This window comes from Haliaeetus leucocephalus, unplaced genomic scaffold (assembly GCF_000737465.1).
Source record: "Haliaeetus leucocephalus isolate CR32 unplaced genomic scaffold, Haliaeetus_leucocephalus-4.0 Scaffold351, whole genome shotgun sequence".
Classification (NCBI taxonomy): domain Eukaryota; kingdom Metazoa; phylum Chordata; class Aves; order Accipitriformes; family Accipitridae; genus Haliaeetus; species Haliaeetus leucocephalus.
This window is the reverse complement of record NW_010972787.1, coordinates 3404643-3427333: the sequence shown is the minus strand read 5'-3', so window position 1 is coordinate 3427333 and position 22691 is coordinate 3404643. Positions and strand designations below refer to the sequence as shown.

Genomic DNA, 22691 nt, shown 5'->3' with positions numbered 1-22691 from the left:
AATGGCTGTAGTTTGAGGGACAAGTTGTGAATCTTGTATATATATTTTTTCCAATTAAATTTGCCAACAGATTTCACATTAATTATTCCCAGTTTACTTGTCATTTATTCATTATAAGTCTTTGGATTAGAATACTATGTCTTCAATTTATCCATCTTATCAGTACTTTCACTGTGGAAATGATACTTTTTTTTCTTCAGGCTGTTGTTCATGAAACTGAGGGTTTGCTAGGATACATCTATTGTGACTTCTTTCAGCGACCTGATAAACCACATCAGGTAACATTTATGGTCTCATTCCAGTGTGGGTTTTATTTGAGTGATGACTGTAGTGTTAGGGCCATTTGCGTTCAATGTAAGTTTAGTGAAAGTTATCTCAAATTAAAATTAATTAAATTTAAACAGGCAAAGTCTGTAACTTCAAATGTGGCTTTAGGTAAAATATTTTTGTGAGTAACCTTTCATTTAAAAAATGTCACCTGATAGGTTGAACTCTGACTCTGTTCTACAGAATGATAGGCACTATGAAATGTTGTAGAACTCTGTTTAGAGAAATGGTAGCTTTTTAAACACCTATTTTCTGGCCTACTATTTACAACTAAAAACAATATGAAATTTTAATACTCTCTCAAAGTGAAAGCTCATAATGACAACTAATTTTTATTCAAAATTCTACTTAAAACTGTAAATGGTTCCAACTGTTGTGGCTCACTCACTCATGCTGCCTAGTGCCAGTATATTAACTATACGATGCAGTACAATAGACACTTCACTCTGCAGAAGCATCTGCAAATTACCACCTTTAGTGAGGTGGTAACTGGACAAATTTTAAATTTATATTAGTTTAATATATTACTCTGTTTTGCTAATACTTCACAATATACTAGGAGTGCTGTGCAGGATATTTTACGAAGTAGTTACTGCTGAAGAATGAGGAGAGAACTTAATCTATAAATTATGGATTTGACACGTATCCTGGTTTCAGCTGGGATAGAGTTAATTTTCTTTCTAGTAGCTGGTACAGCGTTATGTTTTGGATTGAGTATGAGAATAAAGTTGGTAACACACTGATGTTTTTAGTTGTTACTAAGCAGTGTTTATACTAAGTTAAGGATTTTTCAGCTTCTTGTGCCCCTCCAGCCTTCTTCCTGGCTGGGTATAAGAAGTTGGGAGGGGATGCAGCCAGGTCAGCTGACCCAAAGTGGCCAAAGGAATATTCCATACCATGTGACGTCATGCCCAGTTTATAAACTGGGGGGAGTTGTCCGGGGTGGACGGATTGCTGCTCGGGGACTAACTGGGCATTGGTCAGTGAGTGTTGAGCAATTGCATTGTGCATCACTTGTTTTGTATATTCCAATTATTTTACTATTATTATTATCATCATATTATTGTCATCATCACTATTATTTTCTTCCTTTCTGTTCTATTAAACTGTTCTTATCTCAGCCCAGGAGTTTTAGAGTTTTTTGATTCTCTCCCCCATCCCACTGGGTGGGAGGGAGTGAGCAAGTGGCTGCATGGTGCTTGGTTGCTGGCTGGGGTTAAACCATGACAGCACATCAGTAAATTTCTTTGTGCTAGTGATATTTTTTTTAGAAAAATTGAGAGGTTTTAATAATTCTGAAACAAACAAACAAAAATTTATTTTCTGAAAGCAATACAGTCTTTCCTTTATGGAATAAGGTAGTTTCCTTATGAATAAGAAGCAAACAATAAAAATGGAGAAACAGTGTGCTGCTATTGAACAACACTGTCAATGATCATTGAATTCAACTTGTGTAACTGAGTATACGTATATTTATGTTTGATTTAATAGTTTAAGTTTAATTTAATAATTTTACCATTGTTTTATATCATTGATACAATGACATTGGCTTGTCCATATGTTTGCTTTTATCTTGAAAAGGATTGTCACTTTACAGTTCGTGGAGGCAGGCGAAAGGAAAATGGAGAGTACCAGCTGCCTGTAGTTGTTCTTATGCTTAGCCTGCCCCATTCAACGAGGGGTACACCAACGCTACTAAGTCCTGGCATGATGGAGAATCTCTTCCATGAAATGGGACATGCTATGCATTCTATGCTGGGAAGAACTCGGTACCAGCATGTCACTGGTAAGAAAGTTAGAATAGTGATTATTTTTAGTTAAATGTTTAATTTCTAGAAGAAGGGAGTAGATTTTAAAAAAAAAAAAAAGGAAAAAAAACAAAACAAGAAAAAAAAAAAAGAGGATGAACCAGAAACGGTTGAGTCATGTTGATACTTCTACGATTTTGACTTGAAAATACAATATCAGATCCCCAGATATTATCTAAAACCCAACCAAACAACACTTGAATATTCTTCTAATAAGAATTAGCCATTTGTATCTCTTCTTTCTGTACTGCTGATCGTTGTTCTAGTGGTGGTATCCACTCTTGCAAGTTTGCCTTATATGAAGTTTATAGTAATGGAAAAGTTGGAGGGTTGAAAATAAATTGAGCTTAAACTTGTACCTAGTGTAAAACCACAATGAATCCTGGATTGGAAATGGTTTAGGAAATTGAATGAAGGAAAATTAGTAAATTAGTTCTTGCAAAAAGCATACACCAGCAATATGGAAAATCTGTAAAGCCAGGCCTTTTCTAGTTGATTCTGATTAAAGCAAAGTTGATAAATTAAAAATGTATTGTATTTGCAAGCATGTTTAACTGGTAGGTCTTTCTGTCATACGTAAATGAACATGAATGAATATGCAGTCATAGCTTAGTGGATGCACAGAAAAGGAATATTGCCTTTTTTTCATTTAGCGCCTCTTCTCAAGCAGTGGCAATGAGTGTATTGGCTGACAGCTCACAGGCTGCTCTGGCCTTCTGCAGTTGTGGCAAATGGATCAAAGACATGTTCTGGCTAAAGCTGCTTGGCATGCTACTTTTCTTACCTGCAGACAGTTTGGCATATCCTCTTCTGTAATAGTGTTGCTGGAAATCCCATTTGCAGTAGACTTAGTAGCTTATTAAAAAAACCCCTACAACCAAACAGATGAAATTGTAGCTCCCTTGTCTGAAGGATTTTTTTTATGGTTTACCATTTTTTTATTATGCTAATGATACACAGGGGAGTCCATGGTAGAGTTATGCGTTATCAACAGATACTTTGCACCCAGTGACACAATGTTCTTTCCTAAATCTTCCACTTAAAATTAAAATACACTGAGCTGTTTGTAAGTATGTCACTACTGGACTTTGTTAAAACATATGAACACTGTATATGCTCTTTTCAGTATAAGCTCTGTATACTTGGGATGGTTAACCACTCTCCCCCACCATTTCCACTTATATGGCCTTGCTCATCTTGACCTCCAGGTGTACTTATATGTCCAAAGTAACTGCTTTGGTGGGGTTCTCCTCTTGTGGCGAATTGTATGCATCTGCATGTCAAAGTCTTGAAGGGGCAGGAAATGGCTAATTTTGAGGCTCAGATTTTCCATGAGCCCCTGTGTATGGTTTCACTGTTGCCTTAGCTCCAGGCAGGCCTGTGTCCCAGGGGATTTCACTCCAGATCTAGCATTGCAAAAGCAGCATTGGAGGTCAGTGGCATTGTTTCTGCAGAGGACTTTTTTTTTAGGGTTTGGAAAGTGTGGCAATCAAATGGCTCATCCCAGGGATGTCAGTTAGGGGCCATTGGCTCTCATGAGACACTAGGGTGGCGAAGTGTGGAAACAAGATGACTACAGGCTACTGTGAGAACAAAAAATTTGACATTCTAGTTGAGATGCACTGAGTATTTGGCATCTTTCCTACTCTCCGTGCCTCCCTTTTCTGAATAACATTCCCAAATATTTGGAAACACATTCTGCTGCTAATGGGCCCAAAACTTGTATAATACTGTACGGTTTTGAGTTAAGATGTGCTTCTTTTTAAGTTAATATGTCATTTTATTATATGCATTTATTGATTAATGCATAAGTGTGTGTATAAGATTTTTAAAAACCTATCTGGTATTCCATTTTAGTTTATCATGAAGTAGAGAACGCCTACATTTGTTTTACAGGGGGACTAACTTATCCCAGATAACTGCCCAACCTTTTACGTTTCTGACTTTAAGATGATGTAATTTTTCAGGAGTCTCTTTAATGATTATTAAAATAATTCTGTTGCTTTATTAAGGAGCACTGAGAAAGCATAAATGGCTAGGGGAACGTCAGTGTAGTTCTGCAGGCATTTTTCTTGGGACCTGCCTTGTTTTAGGCTTTTTAAAAAATGATTTTCAAACAACAAGAAAAAAAAGACTCTACTAATGAAATGTGATGGCACAAAAGAAGGATTGGGGTATTGTATAAAAACTGAATGACTGGATACTGCAGTGTTAGAAGTAAAATGCAATTCAGAACTACACAGTGCAGATCATGCATTTAAAGAGTACAAAGAGAATTTATGCTATCAAATGGATATTTCAACAGTGGTGGAGGAACAGAAGAACAGTTTTATGTGTTAATGCAGAACTACAAATAGCTAATGTGTCTGAAAGGGGCGAATGTGATCTGAAATTAAATGAGAGGTGTATCTAACAGCCATAAGTATTAGAATGATTAAGAAGATACCGGTGACACCTCATGCAAAGTTTGGGCATGGTTTTGTGTCTCTGGTCTGAAGGTGAATTCAAACTGAAGCAGGTGCAGGGAAGGGCTACAAGGGGTAGTCTTTCAGACTTTGCCTTCGGATAATGACAGCTGAGAGACAATATAGTTTCTCTCAATTTACGGGGTAAAAAACTGTGGGGAATGCTGTTCACACTAAAGAGCAGTATTGGTCTGAAAACACTGAATATAAACAGATTATGAATTCAGATTAAAAATTAGAGAAAGATTTGTAAAGAACAAAGGAGTGATTTTAAAAATACAGTTCAAGAAAGAATAGTTGAAGCAAAAACCGTACTTACATTTAAGACTAGTTTTGAATGTTGACGTTGTCTGTAGCAGACAGAGGTAGAGGTGATGACCTGATGGGTCCATTATTAAAGCAACAACTTTGTGCATCCCTAACTTTAATATAGAAATAGAAATGCAGCTTTGATTTGGTGATGTGACATACTTCTTAATAACTTCCGTTATGTAAGGTGCTGATAAAGATTAGAGTAAATAAGGTTTTTGGGAAAGTGCTTTTTGAAAATACTAACTGCTAAGATATTACCTCATTGCACTTCTTAGAACTTAGCAGGAGTGTTCCTTGGATGAATGACTTGGTATTATAAAGCGAGGTTAATATAAAGCATAAGTAAGCTCAGCAAACAGATGGAAGCTAAAAATTTTAACTGTGAATGGGATTAAGGCAGAGTTTTATTTACACTGTAGTTTGATTTAGGTTTAGGACACTTAAATAGATTTGGTGTTTCATGTAGGGCCAGTTTGGCTGCAGTCTGGTTTAGTTTAAAAAGGGTGTGATCCAGAGCTTTATAAGGTGCCTCACCCAGCTGTTCAAATATTTTGTTTTACTTTGTGATTTATAGTAAAATGTGTAGGATTATAATGAAGCTTTTCTGGCAATACGTACAATAATGCTATGGAAATAAAATATTGACTTAATAAATGAAAGAACATTAAAGTTCACCAAAAGTCCAAACTGAAATTTTCAAAACCTTTTGGGAAGAGTTAACTATTTGTGTTAATGAAAATAGCAAATGCTAATGCGTACAATTATTCTACCTCTAGGAACCAGATGTCCTACTGATTTTGCTGAAGTTCCCTCAATTCTGATGGAGTACTTTGCAAATGATTATCGGGTGGTTAACCAGTTTGCAAGGCATTATAAAACAGGACAGGTAGGGAAAACTAATGTGTAAAATATTAAAAATAGGAATGAATGTATTCAGGAAAGGAATCACATTTTCATGTGTTATTTGTTAATAATGTTTAAAGTAGAAACAATGAATATAAATTATTTTAATAGTATAATTTCAATTACTCAGAAAAAAATGTTAATATTCTCATTGCAGAAAAGATAAATGTAATCTGTAAAAGAATACCAGATCCTTATATCCAAGGTTCCAGTTACATATTTAAAACTTTCAACCTTTTTTTCCTACAAAGTTTGTGTAGTTTCTACACTACACAAATTTAGTGTAGTACGTGAACAACTTCTGTGTGAATCAAGTTATTTGGAGTGTTTTAATTTAATTACAGGTAAGTTATGACAAAAATAGTGATTCATCATTGAACTGTCTAAAGTCTGTCTTAAAATAAAGCTCGGGTACCAAGTCATAGAGGTAAATGGAAATGATCTGCAGTGTTTAAAAATTCCCATTTTTAGCACAGTGTAGGGTAGTGATTGAAATATTTTGTGATGAAAAGTGTATTGCATTAAAACTCTGATTCCTTTTTTACATAAGCTATTCTATGCCAGTCTACTGCAAGGATCTACTTTCTATGGGAAATTTAGAAAACAGTGCTCTTTGGAACAAGGTGACTTTTGGTGGTCGCTTTAACGCATGGCAGCAGAACGTGATTTTTATTTGTACAGCCATTTAAAAACTACGAACTGGTAAACAATAACCAAAAGTCTTTTTCTATGAGGGAGACTTCAGTGTACTCAAATGTGATGGTTAAAGAATAGACTACCCATCAATGCAAAACCAAGAAAGCCTCTTAAGTTGTGTAGTGTTACACTTCATTGAAGCTTTTTATCCAATACTAAGCAGTCAGTGTATTTCAGTATTATGAAAGGGGAATTATGTTTGCCTCCTTTGAATAGTTAGAAAAATACGTTGCTTAACTTATATTTTAATAGGTACTTTAACTTCTATTTTAATAGGTAGTCTGAGAAATTTGCTCTGTAAATCTGCTTGCCTTTTTTTTTAATAGAGCAATCATTTCTGCAGAATTGATTGCACTGAGAAAGTCTCCTTGAAACCTGGGAGTTAAAAGTACTTGGTTCAGGAGTGTTCATCACTTATATGTTTGAGTCCACATACCAAAATACTGCTTTCTAGCGTTCTCTATAAAGTTCATGTAGTGTTTAAACATAGTGGAGTTAATCTGATTGCATATGAGTTCAGAGAACGAGCTTGACTAAAACATCTGAAAGAGATTTGTGGAACATTATTTATGGCTTTGTATTTTCAAAATGACTTAAATCTAAACCATGTTTAGTTGCAGTGCAAAAGCTAAGAACCAGATGCTGTGTCCCATTTGGCATTTCCATAAACTCTTTCTGTTTATTGGTGGTGAAATCTTGCCCTTTCAGAGAGCAATTGAGAGAGGTTTAAAGTAGAAATTCAGTCCTGAAGGGGGCAAGAATGGATTATACTGGAAGATGAGAAAAAGAGCCTGAAACTGCTGTGTGGCTTTTGAGGGCTTTAGACTGCTTCCTTTTAATTGCTTTTTTTTAAATTTAGAATGTGTTTTTAAGCCATTATCCAACATATATAAATCTGCTTTTGCTTATGTTGGTTCATCTAAGCTAGTTTTAGGAATCTGATATCGGATTTCTGTATCTGTCATTTAAATGCAAATAGATTGAAGTAATCTTTTTGGTTCTTGAAATTTAGTTGATTGTTACAGCAATTACTTTTATCTGTTGTGTATAAGTTACGAAGTAGCTTGGATAGAAAATCGCAGCTCTCTTACACTTACAACTTCACAAAAATCCTTCTGGGGCTTATTTTCTGTGCTTGTTCCCTGATTAATTTTTTTGGTGTGCAAATAGAAGTTAGAATCAACATTTTTGTCTGCAGTGTTTTAGTTATTTGGAAGAAAAATAAGTCCACTTTGTGCCCTTTCAAGGGGAAGTAAGGAAGGTGGGTGAAACAGTTAAAATGTGAAATCTGTAAAACCGTTTCATCCAAATGTTGTTCCATATGAGAACTTCCATTAAGTTTCTTCTTATGAATAGAGAGACTGAGCTTTTCTGTGCAAGAAGGATCTTTCCTGCAGCAACTACACCAACATAGCTCTCTGCCGGATGTCAACAGTAGGAGGGTTTTTTACTGACCTAGCTTGTGGAGGAGGCAGTGCAGATAATTTGACAAAGCATCCTTCTTTTGGCATTGCTACATCTATGCTATAGATTTTGCACATAAATTTCACATGGTGTCATTTTTAACACTCCTACTGAACATAATTACGTCAGAAAAACTTGGTAGCGTAGTCTCAGCTTATGATTGCCCTTGCCATAAAAGCCAATTGTAGAAGGACTGGTCCTGAGGATCCTCACTTAGGATCAGTGCCTAGGCTTATGGGAAGAGGAGGGGAAAGAGGTGGTGTTTTGATTGTTAAAACATGAACTGTTGAAAACTGTTTTTTTGTAGCATTGCAGAAAAAAGATTTGGTGGGCAGGCTTTCAAAGATGAGAATGCTTTATTCATATAGACGTGGATCATGAGGATCTGGTCCAAAATATCTTGAAGTTTATAGAAAGCTTGTCTCTGCTTTCTGTGTTGTGCTGTTGAGTACTAAGGAGTGAAAAGTCTTGCAAGCTCTTCTGGCAAAAGGAGAAGTCTTGTGAATTTAGTTCAAAAAACTGGCCAGCACAAAAATATTTGTTCCAAGAAAGTAGCAAGCCTAGTTTTACTTTCATCTTAAAGATAACTCAAACCAGAAAATCCTTGAGGAAAAAAAAAAAAGGAATAGAGAGAACTGTGTTAATTAGTTACTAAAGTTGAATTACTCGGGTAAGCTCATGAAGTACCAAAATGAGGCTGTAACAGTGCTTAAGCAGACAATCTGGTGCATGTGTACCATTCTGTATCACTGTATTTGTTTGTTTAATTTCGTTTAAGTGCACAGATATGTGGTAGGTCTGTCAAGCTAAATCATTTTAAGCTTGTGTGTCTTTGGAGGCTCTCTTGAACAAAGGCCAGTATTTCAGCTGTTCAAATTTGAACTGACTTCATTTTTCACAGAGATGGAATTACAAAGGCAGTATTGTATTAGCATGATTACAAGAATAAGCCCACAGATAGTAAACAGTCATAATGTGTTGCAGTTACTACGCAGCAGTAAGGAGTTAAGTGTGCTTGGGGACACAGGGAATTCTATTCTTTTAGCCACCATGGCAAACATGCTGAAAAATTCATGCCAGTATCTTAAAGTTACTTAATATAGAAGGATGAAAAAGTGGAACCCAAAGTAAAGCATGTAGTGTTTAAATTTAAAAAATGGAATGATTATTCAATTACCATAGTTTTAACCAAAGCTCTGTGAAGTCTTTCTTTTAGAAGGAGGATGACAGTTTGATTCTGGTTTTATCGGAGAGCTCATCTTCTAGGATAAGTAAAATAATCATGCTGATGCTTTTTTTCCTTCACTCAGCTGCTTATTAAGGGGCTGTATGAGATCGTAATGGAGCAAGGAGAAATAGTTTCTATTGCCTGAAACAGTACATCTTCCTTATACATTTGAGACCTCAGCATATCTGTATGCCTGACATTCACAGAAAGAAAATGTTGGAGAGGAGTGGTAATCTTTGAAAAACTCTCTGGAGTCTAATTTTAGTTCCCTGAAATCTTAAATTTTAAAATCCCAAAGGTGCTTTTTTATCTCCTTTTTAGCATTCTTTGAATTTAACCTGATTTTTGCAATGTTTTTCAGGTCCCAAATTCTGCTTGGCTTGTGAGTTATAATCACAACACAATCTTTGAGCCAGATCAGTAGCACTCATAGATTTAAATGAAAAAACACTTATGCCTTTTTCCTGTGCCTTTTTGTCAGTAGGTATTGTCATAAGAATGATTTGTAATTTCCTGTTGATTTTCATCTGCTTGAACAGTAAAGCTAGATCTTCAGGGCAGAGTAGATGTACATTGTTTGTTTGATACTCATATGGATGCAAAAAAGCTAAAAATGTTTTCTTGGAAGCTCTTGGTATTACCTACATATTTTACTTGGTCTCTAGAAGGTGGTGCTAAGCCATTTCCTGTGCAAAGAGATTTTAGTACATTATTAATGATCATTCTGTGTCTTCCCTCAGGACTTCGATTTAGAATAGGGTAGATACTTGTAGCAGAACGTAAAAAAGAAACGGGTGAATGCAGAGGCTACATGTTCAGCAGTCTTCTCTGGCTTGAGGTCAGCTATTGGCAGTACAATCAAAAGAAGGCAAGGCTCTCTTGGGTGAAGAGTCTGTAAGAAATGCTTAGCTCTAGACTGAGAATTAGACCTGCTTCAGTTGCTTCTTGAGCAGGGCTGGATGTGACCAACTGCCCCAGGGAATGTACAAAGTCTGTCCACATCGCCAAACCTTGCTGCTCAGCGCCCCAGTGACCTGCAAACTTGGACTTCCCAATTCAGTTGAAGATATGTGGGACTGTGGTTTACCAAAATGCCAATTAGAAAAGTCTTAAGTGCCTTTTGTTCTATTTATTTTGTGTACTAGCTCAAAGCCTGTGTTCTTAACTTCCTCTTACCATCATTTAATATAGCTGAAATATAAAATTGTAAATCCCTTATGTTAAAAGAGCTGGCTTGACCTTACTGGTAGGAGTGCTCTTGGCTTTAACACTCTTAAATTATAAGTGTAAAATATACATACTTGCTGTTGCCAAGCTTTTGGATGTTCAGCTTTTTTTAACACTGACAAATTACAGCTTAAGAATTGCCATCCAGTTTTCTCATACTTTACTGTATCCAAAATACAGGTGCCCCTGGAAGAAATCAGTTTTGTTTAATTCCATACTGCACTACTTCACTAGGAAATGAAAGCCTCCAAAAAGCTGCCAAAACTTGCTGATACGTTTGGTGCTTAATAACAAAATCTGTTCAAAATTCTATAGGTTTCCTTACACAAGAGTTTCCTGCACGACGACTGAAACTGTGTTATTGCAAACCCACATGTTATTTAGTTCCAGGATGAAAAGTCATTGAAGTGCATGCCTCCCTCTGTGTAAGAGGATAAGATGAGATATTCATAGAGCCAGGAGAAAAAGTGTCCAACCAAAATACGTCTTACCATTTGAATTTTTTTTCTACTTTGCTTCTTGCCTTAATAACTTTTCTACATAATTATGTAGTATTTTGAACAATACTAAATCCAGTGTGGAACCTCAAGTTAGTCAGCTACTAACATCTTTATTACTATGGATAACTGCCCATTTATTCTGACTCTAGTAGTCCAAAATCATCACGTAATTTGAAACAGAATTTTTGTATTTGGGAAGTGTAAATACTGGCCTAACAAGGATATGCTGTAGAACAGACTTCATGTTCATTGGTTCATTTTTCTGTGTTGAAATTTAACAGCTGTGCACATTTACGACAGGCAAAATAGTGGATGTTGTTCTATTCCATTCTTGACCCAGCTAACATTTGTCTTGGAGAAGAGGTTACAAGCCTTGTCAAGCTACTGCATAAAACAGCTGTGCAACTTGAGAGTTTTTCTTATCTGCTTTAACTTCCAGATTCCACAGAGTTAACTGATAACATTTTCCTCAGTTATGTGTAACTTTTCTGGAGTTGGATTTTTATTCTGTGAACATTAACGTTGTTTGCCTTGAAGTCATATCATTTGCACAGAATCTAAACATATGTCTCTGCCATCAGGATCTGTAGACTTTCATGTGTTAATTTTTAAACACTTCAACACACTGTAAAAGTGTAGGTATGCTTTTAGAGTTCAGTGTAATACCAAACATCTGTACTACATTGTACAACTTGCAGTAATTTTCTTAATATTTTAGCAAGAACCCAGTTATTTTAACCATATTTAATATGTTTGGTTAACAGAACTGCCAGCAAAAAAATGAATATGCTTCCTAAGAAAAAATCTATTGAAAAGCTTCAGGAAGCAGCAGAAATGTAAGGTCAAGCATTCATATACAGATATTCTTAAAAATCTGGCATTAAAAAGTCTTTGGATGTACTTGTAGATGTCTGGATAGAAAGTCAAAAAGGGTTTGCTTAATGACTTTCAGCCTGTGGTGGCATGGATAATTTTATTGCCATAGATGTGGAATAAATTCAACTTGTTAAAAATTCAAAGGGTAGATATTTACTGTTCAGTATGACCAAACATTTATGTGGGTTAGGGTGGAAGGCCTGATGCTGTCCCAGCTGAAGTTATAAAAAACCTGCCAGCTCAATGGGAGTTATGTGGGCCTCCATGTAAATTTAAGTGAACTATGCTCAAAGATCAACAGGAGAATGTATTATAATATCTGCTTTTGAAGATTAGTCAGGATGACCTGGAGGACTTTAACTGTCCCATCTGTTCTTTATCTCTAGAGATAGTCATAATATTTTTAACAGGCATATAAGGGAACATAGGATCAATTTATAGAAAAACAAACACTGAGAGACAGTGATTTCTTGATTACTATGTAAATTACTGCTGGTACCTTAATTGCCAGTTTAATGCTTTGTTTAGCAAATGAGATTTCCTTCCTCAATGCAAAGCACTTCAAACATATTTTTATTACCACCAGCAGTCTCTTTTTTTTCATCTTCAGCCTTTTCTAGTAGTAAGCATACTATTTACAAATATACATCAATTCTAAATATGTTCTGACTTTTTTTTTTTTTTTTAATTCAAGCCACTACCAAAAAACATGGTGTCAAGACTATGTGAGTCCAAAAAGGTGTGTGCTGCAGCTGATATGCAACTCCAGGTACGTTCTTTGCATTCTAGTCTCTACTTTCTATCCAGAACTTACAGAACATATTTTAATTCTTAAAATTTTACCAAATTTTTATTTTAATGTAGACACATTATCTAACTATATGCAAATCAGTGAAAAATAATTCATTTTTTTATTAATTTTTGTGTTTGGGTTTGTGAACGTATTCTGTGCTTTCTGCTTAAAGCTAAATGTCTAAATATGCATGAAAATATCATGAAAACCGCAGCTTTTGAAAATGGTTGGATTATCAGAATTCCCAAATGTGGTTTAAGACCGAGTTCTTAAATTAATGGAATGATTTAAGGAGAACTTTCAGTAGAGGAAGTATTGTGTACCTTTGGATCATTAAAGTGTAGCAAGACTGAGAGTTACAGGCCACCTTAGTAAAATCAAACTAGCTCATTTATTTACTAGAATGTGATTTGAGCTCCTTGTCTTCCGCAGCTTCAGTATGAAAGTGGCACCTTCTAACTGCCATCAAAATTGGTGGCTGAGCTATAAGGCTGTAAGACTTCTCTCTCACTGTGTTAGGAGCAGTAATTAAATCCATAAACCTTTATTTTCTGTGGGTAGATGTGATTGATCAGTCATTCCCATAAACAAGCTATCAGTGTTGCTTTTGTTCAAAGGAACTAAAGGAAATTAGGGTTCTGTCTAAAATTGGTATTTAGTTTTTTTCGGTCCTGCAATAGCAGTTCTCAGATGTGAGCAGTAGCATTAGTAACCAGCCAAGTTTTTTTACAGTGAGAGTTTGGCTGCATTTAGTATGCTACAAGCTTCTGCTGTATGATTTTTGTGATTTTGTTTTCTTCTTTGTTTTGCCTTAAGCCAGAAGCATATAATTTTTCTTTCTACAGTTGGTCTAGTGTTTAGGTGAGATAACTCTGCTAGTACCTTAATAAAGGGTAGTCATTATTTTTGAGATGGGGAAGGAAACAAATTTCTTCACTTTGAAAAGTGCCCAAATGATTGCAACCCTGTCTGCAAACATGAGTTGCACTGGTTAACTGAAGTTGATTTAAAAGAAAAACTTAGTTAAATATTTGCAGTTTGCTCTGTGCAGTTATTTATAGTGATTTAAAACTAATCAGAATGCTGGAGTGTGGACCTGTAAATGTATACATGTCAGTTACACTAATCAAAACCAGACTTAACACTGTTTTCAGTGTATACATACATTTTTCATTGGTTAAACTTAATGCATTTTTGAATTATGCTTTCAGTGCAGCACTGGCCGTCGGTGGCCAGTGTTGGCTGTGCCAGTGTGAACAAGGAGGGTGCTATCTGTGGCTGTATCTCTGTGACATGAAAATAACTGCACCCTTGCTGCAGGTCTGATTTTGAAATGCACACTCCTGGCTCTGAAAGGTTCTTATATAGAGATAGCTGAGAATCCAGAAGCAATGTGGGCAAGAATATAATTAATTCATATAGGAGGGTTTTTGGGGGGGGGGGGGAATTCTGGATTGAAATAAAATTTCAATATACTGAAAATGCTTAGTGGTGGACCTCTGTTCATGAAGTTCACCAACACAGAATAACTTGTCAATGTACAGACTACTAACCACCAAAGTGATGATCAAGTGCTTTCACATGCACCCGTTCTTTTCTGGTGTGTCCATAACAGCTGCATAAAGATCTGACAGATTTCCTTTCAACTTTTAATATGTATTATGCTATAATCTTGTCAGTTTGGTCTCAAACCTTGACAGGGGGGATGCTGAATGGGCTTGGATACCAAGAACACTTTAAGTCACAGATATATTAACAAGGGACATGGCCTCCCTGTCCTGTGGCAGGAAAGATGGCATGCTCCAGAAGTAAGTCAAGGAGGGGTCATTGCATCGGTCCCACAGGATGGGCTGTGCAATCCCCCTGCTGCTGTTGGCCCTCAGCTGCTCCTGGGATCTCTGTAGGGTTTGTCCCAGAGTGACTCCAGACCCCATAGCTTTAGAGCTGGGGAAAGAACACCCACTTCTGGTGGGTTCAAATTCCTGTGGGCACCTAATGATTGACTGGTGCTGGCAATGATGCAGTGATTAAGCAGGCTGCCTGCCCTCAAATTACTCTTGCGTAACTAATGGTCAACCAGTCTCAACCCATGCCAAATGACCACAATGCCACACTGAATAGTATTATTCATTTCCTGCTTTCAGTACCATGTTTCTGGAGATTCCAAATGTAATACCCGCAGAAGTATGCACTCATTCCAGAGACAGACTGGCAGAGCCATTCTGTTCATTAATTCAGAAAAAACATCCCAGAGAAGTTGACTGCATGGCAAATATAAAGTTCATACATTCCTTTTGTACAAGTGTGTATTGTTACTCATGCAGATTTAAAAGTATAATAATTCCTTGAAGAAAAGCATGTATTTCAATCTGCAGATACCAAAATATGTATGTACTACTAATGTATACACCTGAAAAAACTGTGAATGATGACTCTAATACCTTTCCTGAAGACTTTGCAAAGAGTATATTCTAATTTGACAACTAGGTGCTATGTAGGCCTTATTTGACCTTTAAAAGAGAAAAATGCTTACAAATTTTCCAGCAGTGGGGAAAATGCCTAAAGGTTTTTCTGTGGTCTGTTCACTGAATAAGTCTATTGGCATGTGAAAATAAGAAATGATGCTGTTTCATCATAACTATAATACCTCTGCATTTTCTTCCAGCTCATGTAATCAGGTACTCAGGAGGACAGATAGGAGAATCCATGCATCTTCTCATGAGGCTTTTGCCATGCAGATTGAGTCCCAGAGTCTTTCAGACAGTAGTAACTTCACTGGAAAATGCATAACTGTTTACATATTAATGCTATTAAGCAGACAAGGAGCTAGAAAGAAGTGGAATCAAGTGAAACAAATATCAATGTCAGTGCAAAACAGAGAGATAGTATGAAGATAGATAACTATTTGATGGCCTTTTTATATTTCTAGGTCTTTTGGGAAATGTGTTTGTTTTACTGAAATTAGAAATCATCTTCTAGCTACTGCTTAATATTAAGTGTTAGCCTGCTCCTCAGCAGTATCACCTAAAATCCTGTGGTCCTGGGATGTGTCTCCCTCTCCCATTTCAAAGGCCTGTGTAAACACAAAGAACTGTGGTTTGTAGATAGGAATGCTTATGGCTATAAAGTTAATCCAAGTTTATTTTCAAGGATGGATTTTTTTTTTTAAACTATGCTGTCCAGGTGGCTTGGCTCATAGCTTTCTTCCCACGCTTTACATGTGCCAAGATCAGGGGAAAGCTTATAGCTGGCTTCAGTGACTCATTTCCCTGTCGCCACGTTGTTCTTTAGGGAGTCCATTTCACTGGCCTTCAGCTGACATTTCCCCACTGCCTACCTGTGAGCTGAGCTTTTGCTCAGCTGACGGTTGCCCTGACCACAAACTACTCTACTCCAAATTTTACTTTAGAAGAAGGTTCACTGCAGTGCGGTCTGCTCTATCTTGTGAGGAACACTGAGGAGCAGCTTCAAACAGGCCCTAGCAAAGCTGGGAGATAGAAAAAAGAGAATCAAGGCTGGGCTGAAGCAGGGTGCTAAAATCTGTTGTCAGATGCTGAAGTTCCTCATGTTTGGTTTGGGTTTTTTGGAAAGGAGAGGAAAGTTGGTGTGAAATGACTCCTGCAGAGTCACAAAGGCCTAGGGTGGCAGGAGAAAGTGAGTTCTCTAGGACTGTTACATCAGGTAATTTTCAGATCTATTCATGGTACTTACTGTTGGTCATATTCTCAGTCACCCTTGCTACCACAAATGCTGTAGCTTTTGTTAAACTTTGTTTAAAAAATGAACTGGGATTCTAGAGACCGGCTCTGAGGATGAGAAGTACGAGCAAAGGCATTGTGAATACCTTATTTTGCTGTGTCCACTCAAATAACTTTAAGTCTTTTTATTAAATCTATTTTAAAATACTCTTTTTTAAAAGGGGAATTGCTGGAGGGCTTTAAGGACAGATCTTAATTTTATTTAAACATACAGGTGATTTAGTACTGCCAGTGGTCCCAGTGACCTAAACACAGATTTATGATAGGTCATGATGGTGGTGGTTGGTGTGCTCCAAAACCCTGTTTCTCTCCTTGTATGTTTTACTAAAAGTAGAAGATTTACAAAACCATATATATTTAAACTCTTCCCTCTCCCTATTCTCTCCCGTTCTTTTCTATTTGTCTTTTTTGGTTGTCAAATGCCAATGCCATGTGCCAAACACAAACATGTATTTTCTCTCTTCAGGTATTTTATGCTGCCTTGGACCAAATCTACCATGGGAAACATCCTTTAAAAAAGTCAACCACAGAAATTTTAAAGGAAACACAGGAGAAAGTTTACGGATTGCCATATGTACCTAATACAGTGAGTAGAAACATACTGACTGTATTAATACCCCTATTTCTCCCTGCCCCTTGCACTGCACACTCACATGCTTATTGTTGCATTGTTACGTTGAAAGAATTTTCTTTCTTTCAGCCACTTTATTCAGAGAGTAGGGTGTTAGAAATTTTCAGCTAAAAATAAAAATTTAATTAAGGTACCTGTTTTTTGTACAGGTGTAGTCTTGTCATGCTGAACTTGATTACTTTTTCTTTATTTTCTTATTAAGGAAGGCACTGGAAACAATACGTTGGAAAGAGGCTTTATTCTAGTTTTGCAAAGGACTGTTTGTAAAAGGCAACAAAACGTTGTGCTGCATGTTGGTGTTTGTATACTGTCAGTGTTGGCATGTGAGAGCAAGTCAGTGTGAAGTAGGACTTGGAAGTGTGTTTTTCTCACTGTACTGCTGTGACCGTTGGCACGTCACTTATTTATCCTTTCATGTGGTATCTGAAAGTGTTAAAGCCTTGAGTTCTACTGAGCTATGTAATATTGATCTTCATCATGACTTAATTGTGCATTTATTCTGTACTTCATGTGACATCCAAAGGTGCAGTTTGCATAGATGATAGTCATGGGATTTCCTGGGCTGGCTGGAGCTGAATTCCCAGCCCGAGCATGGCCTGAATCACTGTTTGACACTTTGGTCAGAATACCCAGATCCTTTCTGTGCTTTCTGCTTCTCAGGAAACATACTTTCGTCTTTAGCAAAAATGTAACTTTCGTTCTCTGAGAAGGGTATTAGGAGATCCATGCTTCAGCCCTTTCCTCATTGAAACTGTACTGCCTCTGCTGGCCTGGCAAAGCCAGAGAAGTGGAAGCAAGATGTCTTCAGAGTATGATGTCTGACTTCTCTACATTTTTATAAGTGTTGTTTTGCACTGTTCTTCTGCAGACGTTAGTTATCCAGTGAACAGAACAGTTCCCTGCTTTGAAAGTTAGCCTGCGTCTTTTGTTCGATTTAAAATATTTTTTATTTAGCCGTTACCTTCAAAAGAGTGTAACATCTTGTAATGAGCATAGCTTCAATATGAAGAGAGACAGCAAGTTTTGGCCTGGCACTTTATCTCAGCAAAATGTACTGTGAACTTTTAAATTGTCAGAAAGTCTATGTTCTTTACATTTACTGAATGTAGAATTAGTGAGTCTAGTGAAGAACTGTAATACAACTTAAATTTCAGTAAAACTTAGTGAAAATTTACATTAGAAGAATGTTAGCGCTCTGTAGAGTAATTAATATCTGTAATTTGGCTTGCTGTCCTTTGCTGCTCTTTCTTCGAAACTTAAGATATGTGTCCAGTTTAATTTGTAATCCAGATAAAAAAATAAATGTCTTGAAAGTAAAAGTTTTTAAGTGAAGAGAGTATATTCCTTCCTTTCATTTAATTTTGGAGCTAGACATTGAAATATAGTAAGAGAGACCAGCTTTTATTGTCATCTGTCATTTGGATAGGTACATATATGGCTGATGGAGAAAACAAAGTATTTTGATCATTTAAATTTTATCTGCTCTCTATAGGTTTAGATGCAGGCTTGGATATCTTACATTAGTGGTGTTGGGTAAAAGTAATTCTTCCTTAGTGAAGATCTTAAATGCACTAATGTGATTTTCTGTAGTAGCATTGTCTGTCAGGCTGCACAGGCATCCATTATTATCTCTTCCTGATAAACCTTAATTCCCTCTTACTGCTCTTGACAGGCAAGTAAACTTAGTAAATATCCTCTGAATGTACTTGGGCTTCAATCTCATTGTGCAGACTCATTTTCTGAAGTAGAGCCACATCATATATCTTCAGCAGACGAATTTCTGTCTTTCTGAGGCACAGCTCAGATAAAAGGACAATTTGTATGCATCTTTTTGTTATAGTACTTTCAGAATGAGGCACATAAACTACACCTAATAAGTAAATGCCACTGTAGCTATGTGGTGATACCTATTTTAAGGTAAACCAAAGCACCATCCTCAGCAAACACTGTGTCTTATGTGCCAACAGTAGGAGGGTTAGTGGGAAGAAAATCCTGTCGAAGTGTGTATTTGCTATTCAAATAGGTTTTACAGGCATTGGAGCAGTCGGCACTGCATGCAGTAGTATTTACATTGGCTGCATTGACGCGGACGGTCCCAGAAGCTAGTGCCACATGCAAGACAGAAAAGAAGAATGGAGCAGACTGTAGACAGACAGAAGCACAGAGAAACAGCACTCCATGAGACTTTGTTTTCCTGAAGAATGCAAATCTCTATTTCTGGCTGGCCGTTGCTTATCTGTTCAAAAGTACACAGGGTTTGCTGCTGGGTCCTGGAGGATGAAATTCCACTGGGATTTCTTTGCTCTATTACCGAATCCAGAAGCTGACAACTGCCAGGCAGGGGGCAAGGAAATGTATCTGCCTGTTTTTGTAGTGTCTGGCAGTTTTGTTGCCACAGGAGATTTGTGTCACTGAGTTTGGAAAATGAACAGAAATTTTGCGCAGGCTGGATTCTTGAGTCCTTGTGATGCCTTTAAAAATCAGTCTTCCTTTTGACTCTTCTAAGAAAGCATGATAAACCAAATAATAATGACCACATGTTTTTCTGCCATTTCTTCCTGAATGTAATTGGTGTCAAAATCTGTGCACTCTGGGGAATTCAGTATTCTGCTTCTGCTCCAAACTTTTCTTCAAATCACAAGTTATTTCTCATCTCCTGTGAAGCCATGGCCTTCACAAGAGGCCTCTTATGGCCTGCCTTGCAACTGATAACACTGTCTGCTTTTAGAGTATCTCCCCTGGTCTCTTCTACCTTTGTCTCCAAGATGCCCAGAGAGACTTTAAAAAGTATCAGGTGACCCTTTGATCAACCTGAGACATGATCAAAGTCTCTCCCCATGATGTGTTGCTTAGTCCCCTGCCTGTCCCCCAAGTTCAGACTTGAAAACTACTTTCCTTTGAGACAGTCATCAGAACTTAATGATATGCCATTGTTAGTCCTGTGCCAAGCATAATAATTCCTATCTCCTGCTGTGGGTTTCAGTTCAATATCGTAACAAAAAATGAGGCACAGGGTAAACAGGCTTTGCAGTGATAGTGGAGATTGCAGCCTCCTGCAGTTACAGGAAAGAACTTCCAATAATGAAGTGGTTTTACAATAAACAGCAGCTGCCCAAATCATCATACCTGAATTTTCTTTGTGAAATATTGAATTAGTTTGAATTATTGATTCTTATTTTCAAAAACTTATTATGGACTTACATATTATGGCGTCTCTCTGCCATAGTAACCTTTCTTCCTTCTAATCTAGAAGTTTGGAGGGAGATCCTGGTTTCACTTGTGACTGTGAGGAAAAATGGTTTTGAAGAGTGAGGCACAGTGAATCTGGGGTCTTTTTTAGATTGCTGCCAAATAGTCCCTTTTGCATTTTTTAAAATTACATGGCCTTCCAATAAGCTTTTCTTCCAGAACAGAAGAATTTCTTGTGTGATACTTGAATACAAAGTGCAATGTTGGAGTTAACCCACACACATAATTATAACTACATTTGATAGGAGGAAACTTGTTGGTATGTAGGGAGCCTTTTGATATTTTTTGGAACACTAAATAATTTGCTATATACCCTTTTGCTCTAGCATGTTAAGAACATATTAGTTCAGCAGGACCACCTCTATTGGTGGCCTAAAATATACATCAGGTTAAAGGTTTAATTATGCTTATATAATTTTGTCCAGAATGCAGGTTACTTTGGCAGCATGAGAACTTCTTAATGGCCTATGGTTGCTAGTGATCTGAGAGACCAAAACACCTGTGAGACCAAATATGTTAGCCAGCCAAGTTTGCCAACAGAAAACAAGGCAAGTATTGTTATAGATACCCTAGAGGGAAGAAGTGTATGAAAAATGGTGTATCACCAAAGTGGTTGTTAGTCTTTCTTCTTCCTGCAGCTGGGGGAACTCTGCCCAGACAGGGATCCTGACCTTGGAAGGCTCCACCTAGGCCTTTGTCTTAACTTGCTGGGATTGTGTCTGTCATGTTCCTGACAAAGGAAATCAATGGATGAGGTGCAGCCTAACATTTGGAGCACTCAGGGAGGCTGTCAGGCACTACTGGAAGATGTGGCTTGCCATGGGTGCTGAGAACACAAGGATTTCATTAACAGGGCACATATAAAGGCATTTGGGAGGCTGGTCAGCTGAAGAGGAGTTGGTGTCACTAGACAGAGAGAGCTAGCTTCTCTGCAGAGAGAAAGTATTTTCTTCATCACACATTGTCACCATGTGCCCAAGCCCCCTTTTTATTTTGTTGAAGAACACCTGAGGGCAAAAGAGCAGCTGTATGCCTCTTTTTCCTTCTTGGGAGTCTTTTCTTAGGAGTTTGAAGGTGGCTTGACCTCATGCTTAGTTGTGTTAGGTAAGCCAGAAGCGAAAAATGGAGACAGTGTGGTTTCTGAAGTTCTCTGTTGCCATCTTGAACCGACGATGATCGCTGTCAGTAGTGGTGCCGCAGTGGAGAGTGGAGAGTATCATTTGTAACAGGCCTATTCCCTCAGCCTACTGAGAGCTGCCTGGCAGTTTGAGTGAAATATCTTGTTATTGAATTTGCCATCTGCGTTATTGTGGTATCTGTTGTCTTAGGATTTCTTGTTAGGTCTTTGGAGTGACTACTAATGTGTAGTTACATAACTCCGGTCCTGTATAACTTTTTATGTGAATATCAGTAACACCATATAAAAAGAATAAATAGTCAGACTGGGCAAGCAATGAGGCAGCTGTCTTAAAATAAATAAGTGATAACCCTTAACCTCTGAAGGTAAAAGTGGTTTTGAATTCTGAGAACTTTACTCAAGTGGTGAACATAAATCTTGAAATTATTGGTAGGGAAGGCTAAGTAGTGGCTGCCTGTTAAATTTTAAACTGTGATTTCACTTCATATTTATTTTATGTAAAATCTTCCCAAATTTGTCTTAGATTTATTAGGTTAAACTAATGTAACCTTAGAACTTAAGCAAAACTGAAAGCTAGGTTAAAGGAAATGAAAAAGAACAGCTAAAAGGTAGAATTGGTACTGTTGGCAAAGAGCTTTTAAATGGCCAATACTGGGTTGAGAATGAGGGAGTAAAATTTATGGTGCTAATCAATAAGATGCTGAAAAGAACTGAGTGGGAGAAAAAGCCTGTACATTTGAATATGTGAGAAAAGGAGGTTATTAGAAAAGTAGAAGCCATATAAAAGTGTGAAAAACAGAAGACAAGATAAGATCTAATGAGCCAAAAGTAAAATTGTGGAAGTTTCAAGCAGCTTAAAACCCAAAAATGTCAGTAATGATTAAAAACAATGCATCAGAAAGAGGAAGGCTGCCAGATATTTGCTGGAACTGGAAAATAGCTAAGTATGATGATTCAAAAGACATTAAGTAGTTATCAGAGAGATTGAACCAAAGACACAAACTATCCTGATGCAAAAAAGATTTGGTAATAAGGGACCAAGCCTTTTAAAGACTTTATTAAGATCATAAAAAATAGAAGTCATGGTATGACCAGAGATAACTACTAAAGGAATACAAGAATTCAGAACAAAAAAGGCTAGAAATGCTGAGTTGCAAAATGCAAGTAGTGAAGGTAATAAAGTTCCATAACTACTGAAGAAATAAGAGGCGGAGGTGGGGGGAAGAACAACAACAAATGTCAGAGAAAGCGGAAATATTCCATGCTCTGCCTTAGTGTTTTGGCGGGGGGGGGGGGGGGCAAGGAAGATTTTTTTG

At 37.1% G+C, this 22691-nt stretch overlaps 1 protein-coding gene across 1 annotated transcript in view; it reads left to right on the top strand.

Moving 5' to 3' along the window:
• The window catches only part of MIPEP (mitochondrial intermediate peptidase), a 79183-nt gene that overhangs the window by 34453 nt on the left and 22039 nt on the right, over window positions 1–22691 (top strand). The window contains exons 13-17 of the mRNA XM_010572798.1: window positions 201–278; window positions 1909–2113; window positions 5689–5798; window positions 12501–12575; window positions 16824–16943. Coding sequence (XP_010571100.1) covers window positions 201–278; window positions 1909–2113; window positions 5689–5798; window positions 12501–12575; window positions 16824–16943 — 588 coding nt within the window. The remainder of the gene's footprint in view (window positions 1–200; window positions 279–1908; window positions 2114–5688; window positions 5799–12500; window positions 12576–16823; window positions 16944–22691) is intronic.